Source organism: Myxocyprinus asiaticus, chromosome 3, assembly GCF_019703515.2.
Source record: "Myxocyprinus asiaticus isolate MX2 ecotype Aquarium Trade chromosome 3, UBuf_Myxa_2, whole genome shotgun sequence".
NCBI classification, from domain to species: Eukaryota; Metazoa; Chordata; class Actinopteri; order Cypriniformes; family Catostomidae; genus Myxocyprinus; species Myxocyprinus asiaticus.
Window position 1 is genome coordinate 34,287,695 of NC_059346.1, and position 20,966 is coordinate 34,308,660.

Consider the following 20,966-nt stretch of genomic DNA (forward strand, 5'->3'; position numbering starts at 1 on the left):
AGGTAATTCCAAAGGGTTCACATATTTTTATGCCACTGTAGGTATGTAGGTCCATTCCTAGCTTTATTTATAGTGCTCTGTGATTTAAAAGTGAATTACTTATTTTGATTATTTTAGGTTAAATTATTTTATATATTATTAAATGTATTTTATAAAGATTAAATATACTTATTTTAGATTTAACTCTGATTTGTGGCTATTGATGCTACAGGGAGTTGAATGTCTTTTAAGGATCTGATTTTTCTGTTGGAAAGCTCTAGTCAAGCACTAGTCCCAAAACAGTATATTTAAAGTCATATGCTGTGTAAATCAGACATTCACCATCAACCTTGTGTTTTCATCCAGCAGGAGCTGGTGTGCATGCAGCGGATCATCCTATTGAGAATTCCAATGTTGCTGTGGCTGGAATAACAGCCATGCAAGATGCAACTTTGCCATCTGTCAAGCAACACAAACCTGCAAAAAAAAGTAGCTCCAGTAGTTTAGTGCCTCAGAAAGCAGGGGAGGAATCAGAAAGTGATTTTGAGTCCGACCCACCCTCTCCTAAAAGCAGCGAAGACGAGGAGGTGGAAGAGGAAGAAGTTCTTAACAGTGAACATGAAGACACCGAGCCTGAAAACCTGGGTCAGAGGCCATTACTCATGGACTCTGATGAAGAGGAAGAGGAGGACAAACCTAGCTCAGACTCAGACTGTGATCTTAGAAAAGCAAAACTTCAGTCAGAGAGGTCGTTGGATGACAAGGCTGCAGTTTATCCTACAACAATTGTGAAATCCGAATCTAGAGCCAGTGTGATCACTCCTCCCAATTCGCCAAGCATCACAGCACCTGCTGCAAGCATTGTGGATGTTTTTGGTGCTATTCCTTTTGTTGGCAGTGGTCAGCCCAGAGTGTCACCAGAGAACATAGATATTTTTGCCAAAGCCCCTTTTAGGCAGGCAAGCCAGGAGAATGCTGTGGAAGAGACTGATGTATTTACCAAAGCTCCTTTCAACAGAAACCTCTCCAAGTCCAGCAGGAGTGGCGATGGTCCCAGTGGCCAGACGCCACCAGTTTCCCCTGACAGCGTGGATGTATTTGGCTTCTCGCCTTTCCAGCCCAGCCATGAAATACCTACCTCCAGGAACCAGGACGATATTTTTGGCCAAGCACCTTTTGATGAAGCAGCAAGCCCCCAGCAACAGAGTCAGAAACAACGCTGCCTTCAAAAGCTCTCTTCACGGCAAAGGCGCACCAAGCAAGAGACCAGTGGCAACAATGGGAAGCGGCACCACAGCACACCCACTGGTGGCAAGAAGAGCAACAAGCCCAGTTTCCGTACCCCTGAACGGGTGCGAAGGCAGAAGAAGGCTGGAAGAAGGGACTCGCAGAGCAGCAACGAATTCCTCAGTACATCTGACTCCAAAGAGAACATCAGTATTTCCCTGGGTGAGGTAATGGAAAAAGGGGCCGCGCTGCCCCCCGAGGAAGCTTTGTTGGATCCATTTGGTGACAAGCCATTTCATCCACAAGATGGCAGTCGGCACCAGAGCTTAGGAGACAACAAAAGTGAAATCAACTCAGCCAATGGCAGGCCAAGGACCAGCTCCCTACATGGTGTATTTGATGGAAATAAAATAGATGACTTTGGAGCTGTACCCTTTACAGAACTGGTGGTCCAAAGTGGAGCTCAGCAAACCCCACAATTGGATCTTGACCCTTTCGGAGCTGCACCTTTTCCCTCAAAGCAGTGAATGTCTTGTCTTCCGGCACACTTGCAGAGTTAGTACACACATGCAGCTACACTATGCAAAGTCCAAGCAGCCTTCTGAAATTTCCTGTATGGGTGGCAGCTTCTCTGTATATCTGCAGCCCATTGGGACATTTGCCTTTTAATTAGATAACATACTTTTGTAGATTTTGATGTATTTTACAACTGGACAGCTAGAACTCCTTTTTTCATTTTGGTAAATTAAAACTGTGGTGTATGGATGTTTTTGAATAGGCTTTTGAAGCATATTCTTTAGACTTTACTTGCTAGTAAGCCTTCTATGCTGCATCTCAATATGCACTCAGTCAATAAAATTGATATGCGTGTATAAACCTTCATTTGAATAGAATGAAGAGGAAAACAATACCAATTTTATAACTTTGTACTCATTGGCCACTTAGCCAAAGTCTTTTTGTAGGTAATTCCTGCATGATCCACCAACATTAAACACCATGAAGCCTTATATAGGTATGCCCCACCCTGTTTACAGTACCTCCAATTCACAGTGGCTGTTGTAGCTCATGTGTTGATGGAATCATCTAAGTGTAGGCCTTCTCCACTTTAATGTCTTTCACACAGACCATTTTTATAAATTTTTATTATTATTTTATTTTTACATTAAGTGCATTCAGTGTTTTAAATCCTTATGTTCTTTCTACATACACACATGAAAAGGGAATTTCTTTAGAAAATTATGGCCACACCAAAGATGAGTTATTTGCAGTTCATCTTACAACTCATTATGATGAAAACAATAGTTACAATTAACACTGTATTAATTATGCTCTCAAAAATAATTATTCCCCAAGTTGACCCAAAACCTTTTTGATGATGTCAACATCAATAATGCAGATATGTTCAGCTGTACATACCAGTAACCTACAATCGTGAGAATGTAGATGTCTCGTAGAAAGGGAAAATGAAAGAATGTGCTTAATGCAATTTTATATATTTATATATCAACTGTTTGTTTGAAGCCAGTTTTAAAATTCAAAACAACAATAAGGGCACCATGCATGTGGGGTATATATTGAACTGGAAATCAGATGAAAAGATCCATTTGGAAAATACATTTGGGGTATTGCTCAATATTTAAGTGCAGTTGACCAAAAAAAAAAAAAAAGCATTGCTTTACACAATTTATTTTCCTTTTGTTTTCAAAAACTGCAAGACTTGTTCTTTTTACATTTCTTCTTTAATGTGTAGTACTACACTCTCTAACAATGCAATAAAAGGTTTTTTGGGTATCAGTGGCCCATTGTTTTATCTTTGATCAAACAGACTCTATATAACTCATTTTAAGACCTACCTACTGCAACAGCTTATACATTTTGTATTTCTACTAAATTAAATATACAGAACTGTTAAAATGTTAATAAGACAACATTAACATATTTTATTTAGATGACCCTCTTTGTGGGAAAGGCATATCCCAAAATATTCATTCATAGTAAAAATAAAGTAATTTTGACAAATAATTTTGCAGTGTCATGATATAAATTATAAAAATCAGTAACAGACATTATGCTTTGGAAAACAAGAATTGTACAGCTGCACAGTACTTTGCTGTAATGTAGACAGTGTATAATTGAAAAACACTAGCTGGTATGCTTGATGTCAAATCCCTAAAATTAGACAGACCCCACATGATTTCAACTGATGTTTCAGTTCCACTGTGAACTTATGAAATGTAATATATTGAATAGTGTTATGTAATAATACATTGTTAAATTGTTAGTAGTGGTAAATTGAGCAAGATCACAGTTTAAAACCAAAGAAAATAATAAACAAAGGCATCTGCCTACATCAATACAACTGATTATTGCATATGCATATTTGCAAAATTGCAGTGCTGTGCAGCAACCTTCAAAATATTATTTTTCACTTTTTTGCTCAACATTTTACCAATCCCAGAAAAGCCCTCCTTTTACCAAACCTTGTTGGTTTATGTCATGTTTTATAAGAGACATTATAGATCTCGTTTAGACAAAATATTATATGTCAGTGAACGTGTACATATGTCAGTGAAGTTTAATTTACATATTCACAAAAATTGAGATGAAGTACTATTCAGTTTGTGAGGAAGGCTGTACGCTAGCTGCAAAAACAAAAAGTAAAAAAAAATAAAAAAAAAATACAATACTGAATGCTTAATTATTAGCATATAACAAACTTTTTCCCATATACCTGATCAATACTGCTTGTTACCCAAACACAGACACAAAGAACCTTTTTTTGTACTTGTTTTTAATATGTAAAATCCAACTCCTGGCAGATGCTTTGAAGCGATGCTTCACCTTAGCTTTTAAAAGTACCATTTTTAAAAGCCTAACACTGCTTCACACTAAGTGCCTTTTATTTGAAACTATTTAGATTGGAACAGCTAGGCACTTTTGCAACATTTATAAAAAGGTTTATCAAAACAGCTGATAATGTGAAGTAACCCATACACTTCACTATCATATTTCATAAACACTGAATGTGTTAAAGCTTAAAGACATTTCAAAATAGTAAACAACAGTCCTCTTTGCTGACCCTCCTACCCCGATACTCTAGGAATGAAGAGGGTAGTCAGGGCAAGGGTGAGAGTGATGGTAGTTGGTTATGAAGAGTGCAGATTGATGCCACCAGTAGAACATGATCACCAACAGTATGTGCCAGACTTGACTGAACCCAAGTAGTTCAGCTGACCTAGAGATTACAAAAAGATCATTAAGCCTTTAAGATGTTTTTGCATCTCACTCGCCATTCTGTTTAATTACAGCAGCAAGGTATAGTCTTTGGTTTAGTCCACTTTAAACCACACCTCCCCTTTACAGACTTGGTTTAAAAAAAAAAAAAAGGTAATACAAACTTGCCACACTGAGCAGTGACAGTGTCCAACCCCTTTTTTTAGCCATCTTGGTTCCAAAGTACTTTTCCTATTAATTTTTTCCATAGGGATGTAATAAAATCCTTCATAAAAGGGATTCTAAGCCATGAACCAAACAAACCTGCTACGTGGTGAATCACAATATCGCAAACTTTGATTTGAAGCAAAGTATTTGAAAATCAGACAACGGTACAAGACTGTGTACTTAACGTCTTCAATGAGAGAATGAACTACAATTCCATGATGTACAATTTCATGTTTTTAATCACATTAAAAACAATGGAATTTTTTTTTGCTGTCAGGCGATACAATTGTTTAATCGCGATTATTTGCATAATTTTTGTAGTTAATTGCGATTAATCACAGATTTTGAAAATGCTGAAATTTGACTATATATACTTTTTTTTTTCCTATCAAAAAGCATTTCCATCTTAGGAATTTTTTTTTTTTTTAACAATATAATGCTTTATTAACATTTTCCAAACAAAGTTTTCAACAGTATAAAGATTGCATTTTTATTGCAATGGGCATTAAATCTCTTAAACTCTCATCCTCCACAATATTAGTCCGCTGGTAGACTGTGGTTATCCACTTTGCTACAGCAATCGTGAAGCTGCGTTCATGATTCGCGTCAGGGTGTCAGCGTCAAGCACCACTTTGAACTCCACATGAAAAGCACTTGCAGACGAAAACAACTCATTCTACGTTTTGGTGATAGTTAAGACTTGACATGCTTCTGTGGTAATTAAAATGTGCCTTACTTAGGCTGAAAAATACTTGATTTCTATCATACCCCATCTGGGCTTATTTTGTGTACATTGATGCATTTGGCAGACACTTTTATACAAAGTGACTTACAGTACATGAATTACAGGGACAATCCCCCCAGAGCAACCTGGAGTTGGAAGTGCCTTGCTCAAGGACACAATGGTGGTGGCTGTGGGGATCAAACCAGCAACCGTCTGCCTACCAGTTCTGTGCTTTAGCCCACTACGCCACCACCACTCCATAACAAACATGGTATCCGATTTTGTACATCAAATAGCACTAAGAGGTCCTTTCTCCATTTTATAACCGACACTGAATCGCTGTTGTGTGTGTGGTGAAGTGTCTGTCAGTGACCACGTTTACATGTACTTAAGAAAACGGTTAATTCCAGGGTTTTTGCAGAAAGCGGTGTTCTGAAAGGTCATGTAAACGAGAACGGCGATTTCCTTTCACCGTTTAAGGGATTAAGAGAAAAAGAGAAAGCGGTTTAACACATCTAGGTTTCTCCCGGAGAAAGCTGCTTATGTGGCCATGTAAACACATAAGCGCCATTCTAACAGGTTTTTGGGGAGTGCACATGGGCGTGGAAAAGACCGAATAACAAACGTCATAGGATTTAGCCCAACAACAAGTAAAAAAACACAGAGAGTACAGTGAGAAAAGCACATACACTATAAACTATACCCATTTATAAACACCACTGTAAAATATCGATGGTCCCTCACTTTCTCATATATGTGCTCCTACATTGAGGGAATTCTTGAGTTTTACGTAAAGGGAAACCCTACTACTATTGAAGCGCAATTTCACTGCAGGTCGTGATAGAATGGAAAGGAAACAAACATAGCAACTACTCTGGAATATCTGGAAATAAAGCAAAGCAACACAAAATAAAATAGTGTAGACTTCCTCGGACACCATGTTTGTTATTTACACAAGCATCGTGGGGAAATTACATTGCTGTGGAGAAAGCTGCTTACTGACCGAGCCGCATGTATACGGGGTAAAGAATACGCCACTTATACAGTGCAGGTAAACCGGCACGCTGCTTTCTCGCAATATGCCACTTTCTCGTAATAACATGCTTTCTGGTGTCCATGTAAACATAGTCAGTGTAATGACTCTGGGTGGACACATTACAAAGGTTCTGCCCTTACAACTAGTGTTTATGCTGGTTTATGCAATATAATGGTAAATCTGGAAATATCTGGAATTGTTAATCACGATTAAGAAAAAATAACACGTTAAACTTTAATTAATTGCACGCGTTAACACGTTCATTCTGACAGCTCTAGAAAAAATATAAGACTATTGATTTAAAGTTGTTGATTATAAATATAGACAATATATTTAAAATGAATAGTGAAAAATTCAGATATATACTGTACAAGTACACTGCCTGGCCAAAGAAAAAAAGTCACATACTCTAATATTTCATTGGACCACCTTTAGCTTTGATTACGGAGTACATTCGCCGTGGCATTGTTTCGACAACCTTATGTCAATGTCAAGTTTATTTATAAAGCACATTTTAAAACAACTGAGGTTGACTAGAGTGCTGTAAAATAATAGGCATAAGAAAAGCCGATAAAAAGGACAATAACACCAACAAAGAAAAAAAAAGATGAGATAGATAAAGAAAGAACAAACACTCCAAAACAAAGGATTCAGGGTAGATTAAGTGCAGGGTACCCTACCAGGGTAGGTTTTAAGCCTAGATTTAAAAACCGATAGAGATGGAGCAGTCCTGTGATGGCAGGCTGTTCCATAGCTTAGGGCCAGCTATGGCAAAGGCTCTGTCACCTCTTTCCTTCAATCTAAATCTAGGAACAGAGAGCAGTCTGAGATCCCCAGATCTATCTGGATGGCTTGTGTGGGGGCAGAAAAATCTGAAAGATATGGTGGCACCAGGTTGTTTAATGATTTATGAACAAATAATACGATTTTAAAATCAATTCTGTATCAGTGAAACTAAAATTGAAGTGATTTGTTCATATTTACGTCTGCCCTTCAGAAGTCTAGCTGCAGCATTTTGGACCATTTGAAGATGAGAAAGAGATGATCTATTGTTCTCATTCAAATAATACAAAAACATTGCATCATCCAAAATGTTAATTATTTTAGGCAAGCTAATAGAAGCTCAAGGGCATATTTGTCATTGTGCTTTAGTGGAAGATAGATTTAGGTGTTGTCAGCATAGCAGTGAAAAGACATTCCATATTTGTTAAAAATAGAACCCATAGGAAGCATGTATAATGAAAACAAAATGGGGGCAAGAATCAAGCCCTGTGGCACACCACAAGAGAGATGCACAGCAGAGGAGGTATACTGACCAAGACAGACAGAAAAACTTCTATTAGTTAGATAGGACCGAAACCATTTTAGGACTGTAACATGAATACCAGCACAGAGATCAAAGTGTGAAATAAGAATATTGTGATCAACCATATCGAACGCAGAGCTAAGATCTAGAAGGACCAAAGCCATAGAGTCCCCAGAATCCGCCACTAATAAGATATCATTTGAGACTCTCAGTAGCGCAGATTCAGTACTGTGAAGTGTTTTAAAACCACACTGGAAAATTTAATGTATGGAGTTTGTGCTCAAAAAGGTCTGTAGTTGGATTAATACCACTTTCTTCAAAATTTTTGAGATGAAAGGCAGATTAGAAATGGGTCTGAAATTAATTAGGGTATTGGGATCAATATTCGTTTTTTTAAGATATGGTGTCACCGTTGCAAGCTTAAGGCAGTCAGGTACAGTCCCAGTACTAAGACACTTACTTGACGACAGACAGAAGATCGGGCCCAACGGTGTCAATGAGGAAGCGCAGGGGAATAACCTCTCGAGGACAGAGGGTGGGCTTTAAATTTTCAACAATTTCTTTGCAGATCTGGAGAGAGAGGTTCAAACTCACTCCATGAAGCAGAACAGTTTAGTCTCAGACAGGTCATAAATAGAAGGCAAGATCTGTGATCTCATAACAGTAATCTTATTTTTAACGACCCTGGTAAGGGGCAAGATGTAACATAAATAAAGATTGTCTGACAACCAGATTTCTGTTTCCTTCAACTCTTTTTTTTGTTTTTTTTTATTCTGGAAAACACCACAACACAAAGGAAGCAGAAATTGACTTCAGGGTTGAGCAAGGCCAAAACAATAAACAAAACAACTAACTGTACCCAAAAATAACTAAATTGCCTCTCAAAAGAAAAATTAAACAAAAGTACAGAGGTCTTACCTTACTACCTTACTAAACCAATAACCAAGAGAAAAAAAGGTACATGCAGTGAAAACAAATGAAACCCAACCCCTACGGCTTCCGTGGAGAAGAAACAGTTATATACAATATATACACTATTTATAATTATGGGTGTTCACTTGCCACATAAACAAGGTTCAAACTAAAGAAGGACAGGTAAAGAAATGTAATTAGTCACTCTCACAAGTTATAAAACAGCTCAACACACACAGTATAATCACTCTGACACTCTATTCCTCAACTACAACACCACTCCTGAACTAAGGCGTCCATGGAGCATTTCATAGGACGCTCCTCCCGGGAATGACCAATCCGTGCATGCGCCATGGTGCACATCCAATTAGGGCAGAGTCACCTGAGAGAGCAAGAGAGAGACAGACACGCACACACACACACACACACACACACACAGAATAGGCAGCAATACGTCTCTAGACTTAACATTATCGACCAAAAACTTGAGAAAACTTTTACAGAGAGAAACTGATGTCTCAGGAAAGACATTTACAGAAGGTTTAAGGACAGAATTTATGGTAGAAAAAAGAATTTTAGGTCTATGACAATTTTTTTATGATCTCTGAGAAATATTTAGACTTTGCAGCCTTAACGGCTTTCTGAAAAGTAATCAAATTTCGTAGGACACCTGTAGTTTGTCTTTTTTCCATCTGTGTTCTGCTCTTCTGCAGATCTGTCTAAGTGAACGGATTGTGTCATTGAACCAGGGCTCCGGTTTAGATTTGGTAAGTTTAGCCTTTAGTGGAGAAATTGAGTTTAAAATATTTGAACAGGTAGAGCTAAAAAAAAAAATTGAGATGTTCATCAGTATCTAAGTTATGTAAAGAAGATTCCAAAGCTAAGGGTTTACACGCCTCTTTGTATGCTGTGGAAAAGTCTTCGCAGGAATAAGAGGAAAAAAAACGGGTCCAACGAACCAGAGAAGGTGGTTTGTCAGGTAGATCAGGGAGGGACGTGGTGAACAACACAGGTTTATGGTCTGAAAAGCCACTAAACGAAGTTGAAAGAGTCAATAAGATTTAAAAACTCTTTAGAAAAAGGTTTAGAAACACAACATATATGAATGGTAAAATCACCCAACATTAAAATACTGTCGGAATTTGTGACATTTCCCCCCATGAAATCGGCAAATTAATTAATAAAGTCCTTGTTTGGTTGTGGAGGTCGAACCCCCGCAAACAACACTGGGTTAACCAAATCCATTCGGAACAATTGTACTTCAAAGCTGTGGTAGACATCAATGGGTAGAGTGTGGCAGTGAAATATATTTGTAAAAATAGCCACTAGTCCTCCACCTAGTCCGGTTGTCCGAGGGGAGTTAAACAATTTGCAGTCCTGGGCTACTAATTCGGAAAAAGGACTTAAATCTCCCGCCTTTAGCCAAGTCTCAGTCACGAATAAAAGGTCCAAACTGCGTGAGGTGAAAAAATAATTCAATATAAAAGTCTTATTTACCAGCGACCGTGTGTTAATCAGTGCCATCCTGGGCAGCAATGAATCATTGGATAGCTGTGTTACTCGACTCAGCGGGCAAAGATTTCCACCTCAATGAATCCGGGGAGATATATACTGAGGGGGCTTGATAGGAGAGATGGGAGATGGGTTGAATCCACCGATGAGGCTCCTCCTGCGAGTGCCAGACAATGCGGCGGCCGCAGTCCAGCTTGAGCGGAAGGAAGATCGAGTAAGGCTGCTAAGTGGAACCCGAGACCAAGCCGGATTTCAGTTTGACAGCAGTGCCTCCCCGCTTACCATGTCTCCTACAGCGTTTCCTCAGAGGAACATTGAAAGGCCGCCAGTACAGGTAATCAGGAATGTTTGTTGGGAAGGGGGGAGAACAAAGGCGTGGTCCTCTCAAATCAGACCTAGACAGTTCAACAAATGTTCTTCGGATGTCAAGCAGCATTTGACGGTCATAAACAAGCAGAGTGTAGCTATTCTTGATTAAGAAATACATAAGTACCACCAACATTAGAGAGGAGAGTAAACAGCATGCCACATACACTGGCGCCATCTTTGAAATAAGTCATCCAAAGGTCAAAAGGTCATGTGGTCTGATGAGTCCAGACTTATGCAACGTCACAACATTTATTTCCATCCAGAGTTGCATTAATTTTTGGGATCTTGAGATCCTGTATTGATGACAGGAGAGTCGAACCACTCCGTAATGTCTTCTCCAGCACATCCCAAAGACTTTCAATGGGGTTAAGGTCAGGAATCTGTGGTGGCCAATTCATGTGTGAAAATGATTCATCATGCTCCTTAAACCTCTCTTTCACAATTTGAGCCTGATGAATCTTGGCATTGTCATCCTGGAATATGCCCGTGCCATCAGGGAAGAAAAAATCCATTGATGGGATAACCTGGTCATTCAGTACATTCAGGTAGTCAGCTGACTTAATTGTATTGCCGTATAACATTGCTGAGCCTAGACCTGACCATTTGAAGCAACCCCAGATCCTAACACTGCCTCCAGAGGCTTGTACAGGGGTCACTATGCATGATGGGTGCATCGCTTTATGCGCTTCCCTTCTTACCCTGTCACACCCATCACTTTGGAATAGGGTAAAACTGGACTCATCAGACCACATGACCTTTTTCCATTGCTCCACAGTCTAATCTTTAATATACCTAGCAAATTTTTTTTTTTTTTTTTTCGAATAGCCTCACTAACAAGTGGCTTTCTTGTGGCAACACAGCTGTTTAGTCCCAATCCTATAAGTTCTCATCACATTGTGTGTGGAAATGTTCTTTCACTATTAAACATAGTCGTGAGTTCTACTGTCGATTTTTTACGATGTGACTTCAAGCCTTTTAGTGATCTCTGATCACGATCATTCAAGATTTTTTTCCAACCACAATTCTTCCACGAAGCTGACGGTTCACCCATATCCCTCCAGGTTTTAGTAATGCGCTGAAAAGTTCTTAACCCAATTCCAGTGATTTCAGCAATCTCCATAGCTGATTTTTACTTCAGAACCCAACTGTTGCACGCAGTAGTACAAACTGTTATCTGAAAGGTTAAAATTATTAACATTGCCTCTACCTGGAAAATATCGCTCTGGAACTTTGGACATGTAGAATATGATAGCAGCAATAGCAAGTACATACATTATCAGCAGTCTAGCAAGAAAGTCCTAAAATAAAAAAACAACAATTTAAAACATGTCTGTTTAAGATTATCTGCAATGTTGAAAGCATTGGGCATATAATAAAATTTCAATAATGCCAAGAGAGACATTTAGTAGGAACCTTACCTGGACAATGTCTGAGCTGAAACCCCCACTGAGCCAGATCCAATGAAAGGTAGGAATTAGGCCGTATCCTGCTACAGCACAGAATATAACAGAGTGCAGCTTCTGCCACTTCTGGGTAAAGTAATGACGGTGTATCTGAGCGAAGAACACTGCCAGCATCATGGCCAGAACAGTTACCAAATACACCTGCCGCCAGTATTGCAAAGACAGACACAAAAATCATTACAAATTCCCTTTAAACTACATGAACAAGGAGGTCATCTTTATGGGCATAACACAGACAGATAAAAACATCATCTGATGCACAAACAAATTTCACTTGTTCTGCAGGAGAGAGCCAGTGCAAGAAAAAGCAACAGAGTAAACAGTCTCTCTTTCTCTTGGGGCACTTGGCTGATTGAGTAGTCATCCAAAAAGCAAAGCTAAACACTTGGCAGGGGGAGAGTGGAGATGGCTCACCCACGTGTGAATGTCATATGGTGGGGAACAGGAGTGACAGAGTGGGTCCACGAACGCAGCCATCTGCTTTGGACTGGAGCAGATTTCTGCCGCATTCTGGGGCACAATAAGCCAGCACTTCCAATATGTGGGGAGAACCACGTGGAGCAGCGTGGCCAAAAGCGACGGTGCTCGGAAAATAGCAAGTGGGAGTGGAGGGAACGAGAGCAAGCAGCTTGCTCAGGATATCGAAGATTCAAGTTTTCAGAAAACTGCACTGAAATCTCGAAACAAAGAAGATTCAAAGCCAAGTGGCACCTCTTTGGTTTATACAGGCATTACACAGTGAGTCCACAGGGGGTCCATTGAGCAAACTGAAAGGAAGGGAGGAATAATGTATCATACAACTTAATCAAAGACATACTGCTACAGTGTTACAGTTATTTCACAAGGAATGTCAATATGGTACACTTCTTAATGTGTGCACTTCTAACGTTCTTATGATTGAAACCGAGGTAACAATTTACAATAAGGTTGTATTTGTTAACTACATTTGTTAACATGAACTAAGTCAGAGCCGTGGCACAGTGGGTACTGCTTATGACATATAAGATCCATTGGCTCATGGGGACACAAGTTTGTGTCCAGCCTGGGTCATGTCCCAATCCAAACCCCTATAAAAGTCCTATAAAAAATAAAGACTAAAAAGCACAAAAAAAAAAAAAAAAAAAGCATAAACTAACTTAATTAGTATTAATATTAATTATTTTAATAAGAAAAAAGTATTTTATAGCACTTAGGTAATGTTAATTTCAACACATACTAAGTCATATACGTTACCATTAATACATTATGAACAAACATGAACTAACAATGAACAACTGTATCTTCATAAATTAACACTAATCAAGATTCATAAATGCTGTAAAAAATATATTGTTCATTGTTAATTCATGACACCTAACACATTTTCTAATGTCAATGAATAGAAACTTCTTGTAAAGTATTACCTTAATCGCTTATGTGGTGCTTTTCCTTCACTTTTCCTCACCGATATATTGGTTTTACTGATTAATCGGTGCAGATAGTTGCTTTTTGGAGCTATCGGTTATCAGCAAAAATATATGCCGATAGTTTTTAAAAAACATTTTTTATTCTTTTTTTATTTCTCATCAATAAACCTATAAATACTTACATATGGAGCAATGTAATAGAGCCAAGTCTCTTTCATAAAAAAAAATAAGTACAAAAAATGTCCCCGGTGTATTTCGAGCTTGTTTATAGTTAAAAGTCCTGCGTTATGTACCCAATCTTATTTTTTCTGGTTATTATGGGAATGTTGGTTGCACTATAAACTGCTTTTTGGATTTTATTCATTTTGGACTCTTGTAGCCTCAATGTCTCTGTCCTTCATAGTAAGGAAAGAGTAAGAAAATGTTTATCATTGCATAAAGTTAGTTATCAGTATTGGCTAAATTTACAATCAGTCGACCTCTAATAACAACAGGAATGGATAAATCTCCATTCCATCTTAACTCACTACAGAGAAATCATGATTTTCTTCACTAAACAAATATAAACAGTCTCTCTGTGCAGTATTCACAGCACACATCCACACCAGATTGTTTTACTCCTGTTGCACAGGTAACATATGAAAACAAAAGCAGGCCAACCATCTGCTGCTAGAGACCACTGTGGGATGATGCACCTCAAGCCACCTAATTAATCTACCTCTGCTCACCATTGCCATAACCTCCTACTGCACACTACACACACACACAGAGTAGATCTCTCCATGTCATTCACATGGAACACTTTATGACCTACTTGGATCCAACTCTACCCATAAACATTTATTACCCCTGCTTATGAATGGGTAGTTTACCTCCAGCTCCAACCCCCCTCCCATGACCCAGAATGGTTTAACTGGGGCACTCTGTTCACCCTACACCTTCTCCACCACCTCTGTCACAGAACCTTCACGTACATTATTGCAGTAGAGGGTGTAGAATACTCCTGGAACGTAACAGCCTAGAATTCCGACTGAGATTACAGCATAGTCCAGCGCCATCCAGCGGCGACTGGTCTTTTCAGAGTGGTGGCAGCAGAACAGGTGATAGCTCATGGAGCACAGCATGCACACCTGTGAAGTGTTGAAACACAGACATGCCCTTTTTTAATCTACGGAGTCTCATACATGCACAAAATATTCACAATCTATAAAAGCCAGTATAGGAACCACTCAAACCTGCATCGTGAACCTATGCACTTTTTTTTCCTTTATGTGATTGTATGTGTAGGCTTACTGTACAAGTCAGAAGTTTACATACACTTAGGTTGAAGTCATTAAAACTCATTTTTTAACCACTCCACAGATTTACAATTAGCAAACTATAGTTTTGGCAAGTTAAGACATTTACTTTTTGCATGACAAGTAATTTTTCCAACAGTTGTTTACAGACAGATTTCACTTTTTTTCAGGTTTCACTTTTAATTGGCTATATCACAATTCCAGTGGGTCAGAAATGTACATACACTAAGTTAACTGTGCCTTTAAGAAGCTTGGAAAATTCTAGAAAATGATGTTAAGCCTTTAGACAATTAGCAAATTAGCTTCTGATAGGAGGTGTACTGAATTGGAGGTGTACCTGTGGATGTATTTTAAGGCCTACCTTCAAACTCAGTGCCTTTTTGCTTAACATCATTGGAAAATCAAAAGAAATCAGCCAAGACCTCAGAAAAAAAACTGTGGACCTCCACAAGTCTGGTTCATCCTTGGGAGCAATTTCCAAACATCTGAAGGTACCACGTTCATCTGTACAAACAATAGCATGCAAGTATAAACACCATGGGACCACACAGCCATCATACCGCTCAGGAAGCAGATGCATTCTGTCTCCTAGAGTTGAACATAGTTTGGTGCGAAAAGTGCAAATCAATCCCAGAACAACAGCAAAGGACCTTGTGAAGATGCTGGAGTAAACAGGTAGAAAAGTATCTATATCCACAGTAAACGAGTCCTATATCGACATAACCTGAAAGGCTGCTCAGCAAGGAAGAAGCCACTGCTCCAAAACTGCCATAAAAAAGCCAGACTACAGTTTGCAAGTGCACATGGGGACAAAGATCTTACTTTTTGGAGAAATGTCCTCTGGTCTAATGAAACAAAAATTGAACTGTCTGACCATAATGACTATCGTTTGGAGTTAAAATGGTGAGGCTTGCAAGCCGAAGATCACCATCCCAACTGTGAAGCATGGGGGTGTCAGCATCATGTTATGGGGGTGCTGTGCTGCAGGGAGTTCTGGTGCACTTTACAAAATAGATGGCATCATGAGGAAGGAAAATTATGTGGATGTACTGAAGCAACATCTCAAGACATCAGCCAGGAAGTTAAAGCTTGGTTGCAAATGGGTCTTCCAAATGGACAGTGACCCCAAGCATACCTCCAAAGTTGTGGCAAAATGGCTTAAGGACAACAAAGTGAAGGTACTGGAGTGGCCATCACAAAGCCCTGACCTCAATCCGTTAGAAAATTTGTGGGCAGAACTGAAAAAGCGTGTGCGAGCAAGGAGGCCTACAAACCTGACTCAGTTACACCAGTTCTGTCTGGAGGAATGGGCCAGAATTCCAGCAAGTTATTGTGAGAAGTGGTGGAAGGCTACCCAAAATGTTTGACCCAAGTTAAACAATTTAAAGGCAATGCTACCAAATACTAACAAAGTGTGTGTAAACTTCTGACCCACTGGGAATGTGATAAAAGAAACAAAAGCTGAAATAAATCGTCACTACTATTATTCTGACATTTCACATTCTTAAAATGAAGTAGTGATCCTAAAAGACAAGGAATGTTTTCTACAACTAAATGTCAGGAATTGTGAAAAACTGAGTTTAAATGTATTTGGCTAAGGTGTATGTAAACTTCTGACTTCAACTGTATATACAGTATATACTAATATATATATATATATACAGGTGCATCTCAATAAATTAGAATGTCGTGGAAAAGTTCATTTATTTCAGTAATTCAACTCAAATTGTGAAACTCGTGTATTAAATAAATTCAATGCACACAGACTGAAGTAGTTTAAGTCTTTGGTTCTTTTAATTGTGATGATTTTGGCTCACATTTTACAAAAACCCACCAATTCACTATCTCAACAAATTAGAATACATCATAAGACCAATAAAAAAAACATTTTTAGTGAATTGTTGGCCTTCTGGAAAGTATGTTCATTTACTGTATATGTACTCAATACTTGGTAGGGGCTCCTTTTGCTTTAATTACTGCCTCAATTCGGCGTGGCATGGAGGTGATCAGTTTGTGGCACTGCTGAGGTGGTATGGAAGCCCAGGTTTCTTTGACAGTGGCCTTCAGCTCATCTGCATTTTTTGGTCTCTTGTTTCTCATTTTCCTCTTGACAATACCCCATAGATTCTCTATGGGGTTCAGGTCTGGTGAGATTGCTGGCCAGTCAAGCACACCAACACCGTGGTCATTTAACCAACTTTTGGTGCTTTTGGCAGTGTGGGCAGGTGCCAAATCCTGCTGGAAAATGAAATCAGCATCTTTAAAAAGCTGGTCAGTAGAAGGAAGCATGAAGTGCTCCAAAATTTCTTGGTAAACGGGTGCAGTGACTTTGGTTTTCAAAAAACACAATGGACCAACACCAGCAGATGACATTGCACCCCAAATCATCACAGACTGTGGAAACTTAACACTGGACATCAAGCAACTTGGGCTATGAGCTTCTCCACCCTTCCTCCAGACTCTAGGACCTTGGTTTCCAAATGAAATACAAAACTTGCTCTCATCTGAAAAGAGGACTTTGGACCACTGGGCAACAGTCCAGTTCTTCTTCTTCTCAGCCCAGGTAAGACGCCTCTGACGTTGTCTGTGGTTCAGGAGTGGCTTAACAAGAGGAATACGACAACCGTAGCCAAATTCCTTGACACGTCTGTGTGTGGTGGCTCTTGATGCCTTGACCCCAGCCTCAGTCCATTCCTTGTGAAGTTCACCCAAATTCTTGAATCGATTTTGCTTGACAATCCTCATAAGGCTGCGGTTCTCTCGGTTGGTTGTGCATCTTTTTCTTCCACACTTTTTCCTTCCACTCAACTTTCTGTTAACATGCTTGGATACAGCACTCTGTGAACAGCCAGCTTCTTTGGCAATGAATGTTTGTGGCTTACCCTCCTTGTGAAGGGTGTCAATGATTGTCTTCTGGACAACTGTCAGATCAGCAGTCTTCTCCATGATTGTGTAGCCTAGTGAACCAAACTGAGAGACCATTTTGAAGGCTCTGGAAACCTTTGAAGGTGTTTTGAGTTGATTAGCTGATTGGCATGTCACCATATTCTAATTTGTTGAAATAGTGAATTGGTGGGTTTTTGTTAAATGTGAGCCAAAATCATCACAATTAAAAGAACCAAAGACTTAAACTACTTCAGTCTGTGTGCATTGAATTTATTTAATACACGAGTTTCACAATTTGAGTTGAATTACTGAAATAAATGAACTTTTCCACGACATTCTAATTTATTGAGATGCACCTGTATATATATATATATATACAATTCTTATGGTTCTATGAGAGAATATGCACCAATAAAGGCTTTGGAATCGGTTATCCTAGGAGAAATTGTGGTAGTTGAGGCACTTTGCCTAATCCAAATGTTTGAGTGAAGATCTGCCAAAGACAAAAGCTGCTATTTTCTGTCTATTACCGATGGCACTATAGCAGCCTAAAACAGATATAGAATTAGGTCTGAGTTTAGGAGGTGATAAAATCAAAGAAATGTTTTCAGTTGCTAATCCTTGGCCACAGTGAATGCGGAAAATGTGCAAAAAACTGTTTTGCATATCACAACCTTCATATGTAGCCTTTCTGATTAAGAGCACTGATCTATCATCAGTTTTTATTAAAAGGACGATCCAAACAAGCACCCATGGTTACTCATGCCTCATTCTTACAAGTCAAATCATACATACTGCTGTAGGCTATGCACTGCTTGTTAAAGGACAATTATTGTATACGTTCTGACATGCTTAAACATATTTATGCAGCAGCATAGGCTGATATTACCACGTAAAGATGATTTAAGCGGATTTTCCTGTTTGTTTTTATCTGTCAAAAATGACGGGCAGTGTTTGAATTATCCGTCAATATTTTTACATTTGGTAAATGACGGATGTCTTAAAATCGTGGTGCTCTCACGAGACTCAGAAAAAGTAGCGATACCTGCCGCAACGGTCAAAGACGGTTGTCTAACGCATGTTTAAATAGAAAAACAATTACCAAACTGCATATACAAATGCAAAAACAGGCATCTTCCATGAATAATGTGAGTTATTTTATGTGTGCGACTGTGCATCATTGGAAATGTATTATTAACACTTTAAAATAACTTTAATGAAGAACAATAACAAGCATTGTTGCATTATAGGTATATATATTAATCGTAACAGATTATTAGTTAAAACTACAGTACATTCAAAAAGTTATGAAAGTTGGATTAAACTACTGTATTTTCATATATATTTGAATGTTCATGAACTAATATGTTAAGAAGAAGAAAATATTTTTATTTATAAGATAGTCATAAAGGTGATCAGGCAGGACTGATGTTTTTGGCTAACTGAACTTGAAAAAGGTTTATTGAGGTGTCTAATGTCCTTTGTCATGTATCAAGTAAATCCTTTGTTTCTGAATTCCTTTTTTTTTTCTTTCCAATTTGGAATGCCCAATTCCCAATGCTCTCTAGGTCCTTGTAGTGGTGTAGTGACTCCCCACAATCCAGGTGGCGGAGGACAAACCTCAGTTGCCTCCTTGTCTGAGACCGTCAATCCGTGCATCTTATTATGTGGCTTGTTGAGCTTGTTACCGTGGAGACATAGCATGTGGAGGCTTCATGCAATTCTCCGCGGCATCCACGCACAACTCACCATGCGACCCACCAAGAGCCAGAACCACATTATAGCGACCACAAGGAGGTTACCCCATGTGACTCTACCCTCCCTAGAAACCAAGACAACCAGGTTGCTTAGGAGACCTGACTGGAGTCACTCAGCATGCCCTGGATTCGAACTCGCGACTCCAGGGGTGGTAGTCAGCATCTTTACTCACTGAGCTACCCAGGCCCCCCTTATTTCTGAATTCTTAATGCCTACGTGTGCATGTATGTTGTGCTGTGACACATAACCAGTTAACAGTCTTTAAAATAAATAAATAAATAAAGATCTCCAAATGTGGCCCTACATTTTTGAGTGTGCCACTAAAAACGTTCTCTTAGGGGCACGAGCACTCTTAAATAAACATGTTAGTGTAGAGCCCTGATATTTACTTATATGACTGGAGTTTCTCTTTGTTTAGGGCCTTTTAGCCAAGTAGTTTACATTCTTAGACAACAAGTTGTTATTTCACAAATTAGTCAAAGCAAAATAATGCCATGCAGCATGGGCATACCTGGAAGCAGAAGATACCTATGGAGTAGATGACATAGTCCTCCCTAGATGCTCCTAACATAGGCAGCACTGCCAGCAAGTCATAGACTCCCAGTGTAAAGAACAAAAAGAATCCCAACAGATGACTCAGAATGTCCACCGTCTCATTGGACAGAATGAATAGGCTAAAAAAAAAAAAAAATTAAAATGGGATGGGATGGGCATTCTGTCACAGGTGCTACCATTTTATCATTTTACTATTTCAAATCACACCTAAAAACTAAACACAGTATTATTCTCTCAACAGAATGAGCAATACATTTATATCATGTTATTAATATTATGCAAAAATATTGGTTCACTCAAATGTTTAGTATGATATTAAATTACTACACTATGCATAAAGGCACATTCTGAAGACATAAGGATGTGAGTAGGACCTGCACTCACCTTTTAATGCACAGTCTTGAGGTCAGATAGGCTCTTTAGCCATCAGTGATATAAGAATTTTCCCTTAGAAACCCAGGCACCTGCTCATAAGTTTACAGGCGGATTCCTCTGGGCACCAGAACTGGCCAATACTGGTAGCTGCCCAATTCAATGTACTGGGCATTTTTCAGCACCTTTGCTGATGGCATGATGATGATGTCATCCAGTCTCACATTCAAGACACACAAATGCAACAACAGGCTAATAGAGAGATTATTTCATACCACATGTAACCTGAGGCTTTAATCCCTGTCTGTCTTCTATTGTCCTGTGATAATTTTATCAATCCTCTCAAATCCTATAATATTATTTCTTGAATTTTATGATTATAAAGCTAAAATAAATTCTAATAAATAATATTTTGATACCTAATTTCTAAGGCTGGAATGGGTTTTCCTCCCATTTATTTGTTCATTTGGCCTATAAATGCGACACATGAAAAGAAAGGGGTTTTGTCACTCAGTAACAAATCTTGTTGATTTTTTATTTTAATTTTATTTTTTACTCTCTGATTAGCAATAAGCACATTCAACCACTCTCCAGAATGCTCTGTATATTGCGCCTAATATCATTTAGTGAAATGATTCCTTCCTACTGAATGTTTAATTTTGACTTTTTTTTCCTCCACATAAAATCTCAGTTAGGAAAATACTAGCATTTATGGCTGCAAC

At 38.8% G+C, this 20,966-nt stretch overlaps 1 protein-coding gene and 1 pseudogene across 7 annotated transcripts in view; one reads left to right on the plus strand and one right to left on the minus strand.

Moving 5' to 3' along the window:
• Window positions 1-2,997, plus strand: part of LOC127429383 (BMP-2-inducible protein kinase-like) — a 52,138-nt gene extending 49,141 nt beyond the window's left edge. For 6 of the 7 annotated variants that reach the window (XM_051678426.1, XM_051678435.1, XM_051678383.1 and 3 more), the window contains one exon: window positions 346-2,997. In XM_051678426.1, the coding sequence (XP_051534386.1) occupies window positions 346-1,733 (1,388 nt within the window). In that variant the 3' untranslated portion in view covers window positions 1,734-2,997. The remainder of the gene's footprint in view (window positions 1-345) is intronic. The other variant, XM_051678392.1, reaches the window with a different exon arrangement.
• A 1,204-nt stretch (window positions 2,998-4,201) lies between these two features.
• On the minus strand, window positions 4,202-20,444 carry LOC127429819 (progestin and adipoQ receptor family member 3-like; annotated as a pseudogene).
• Window positions 20,445-20,966: the final 522 nt, after the last annotated feature.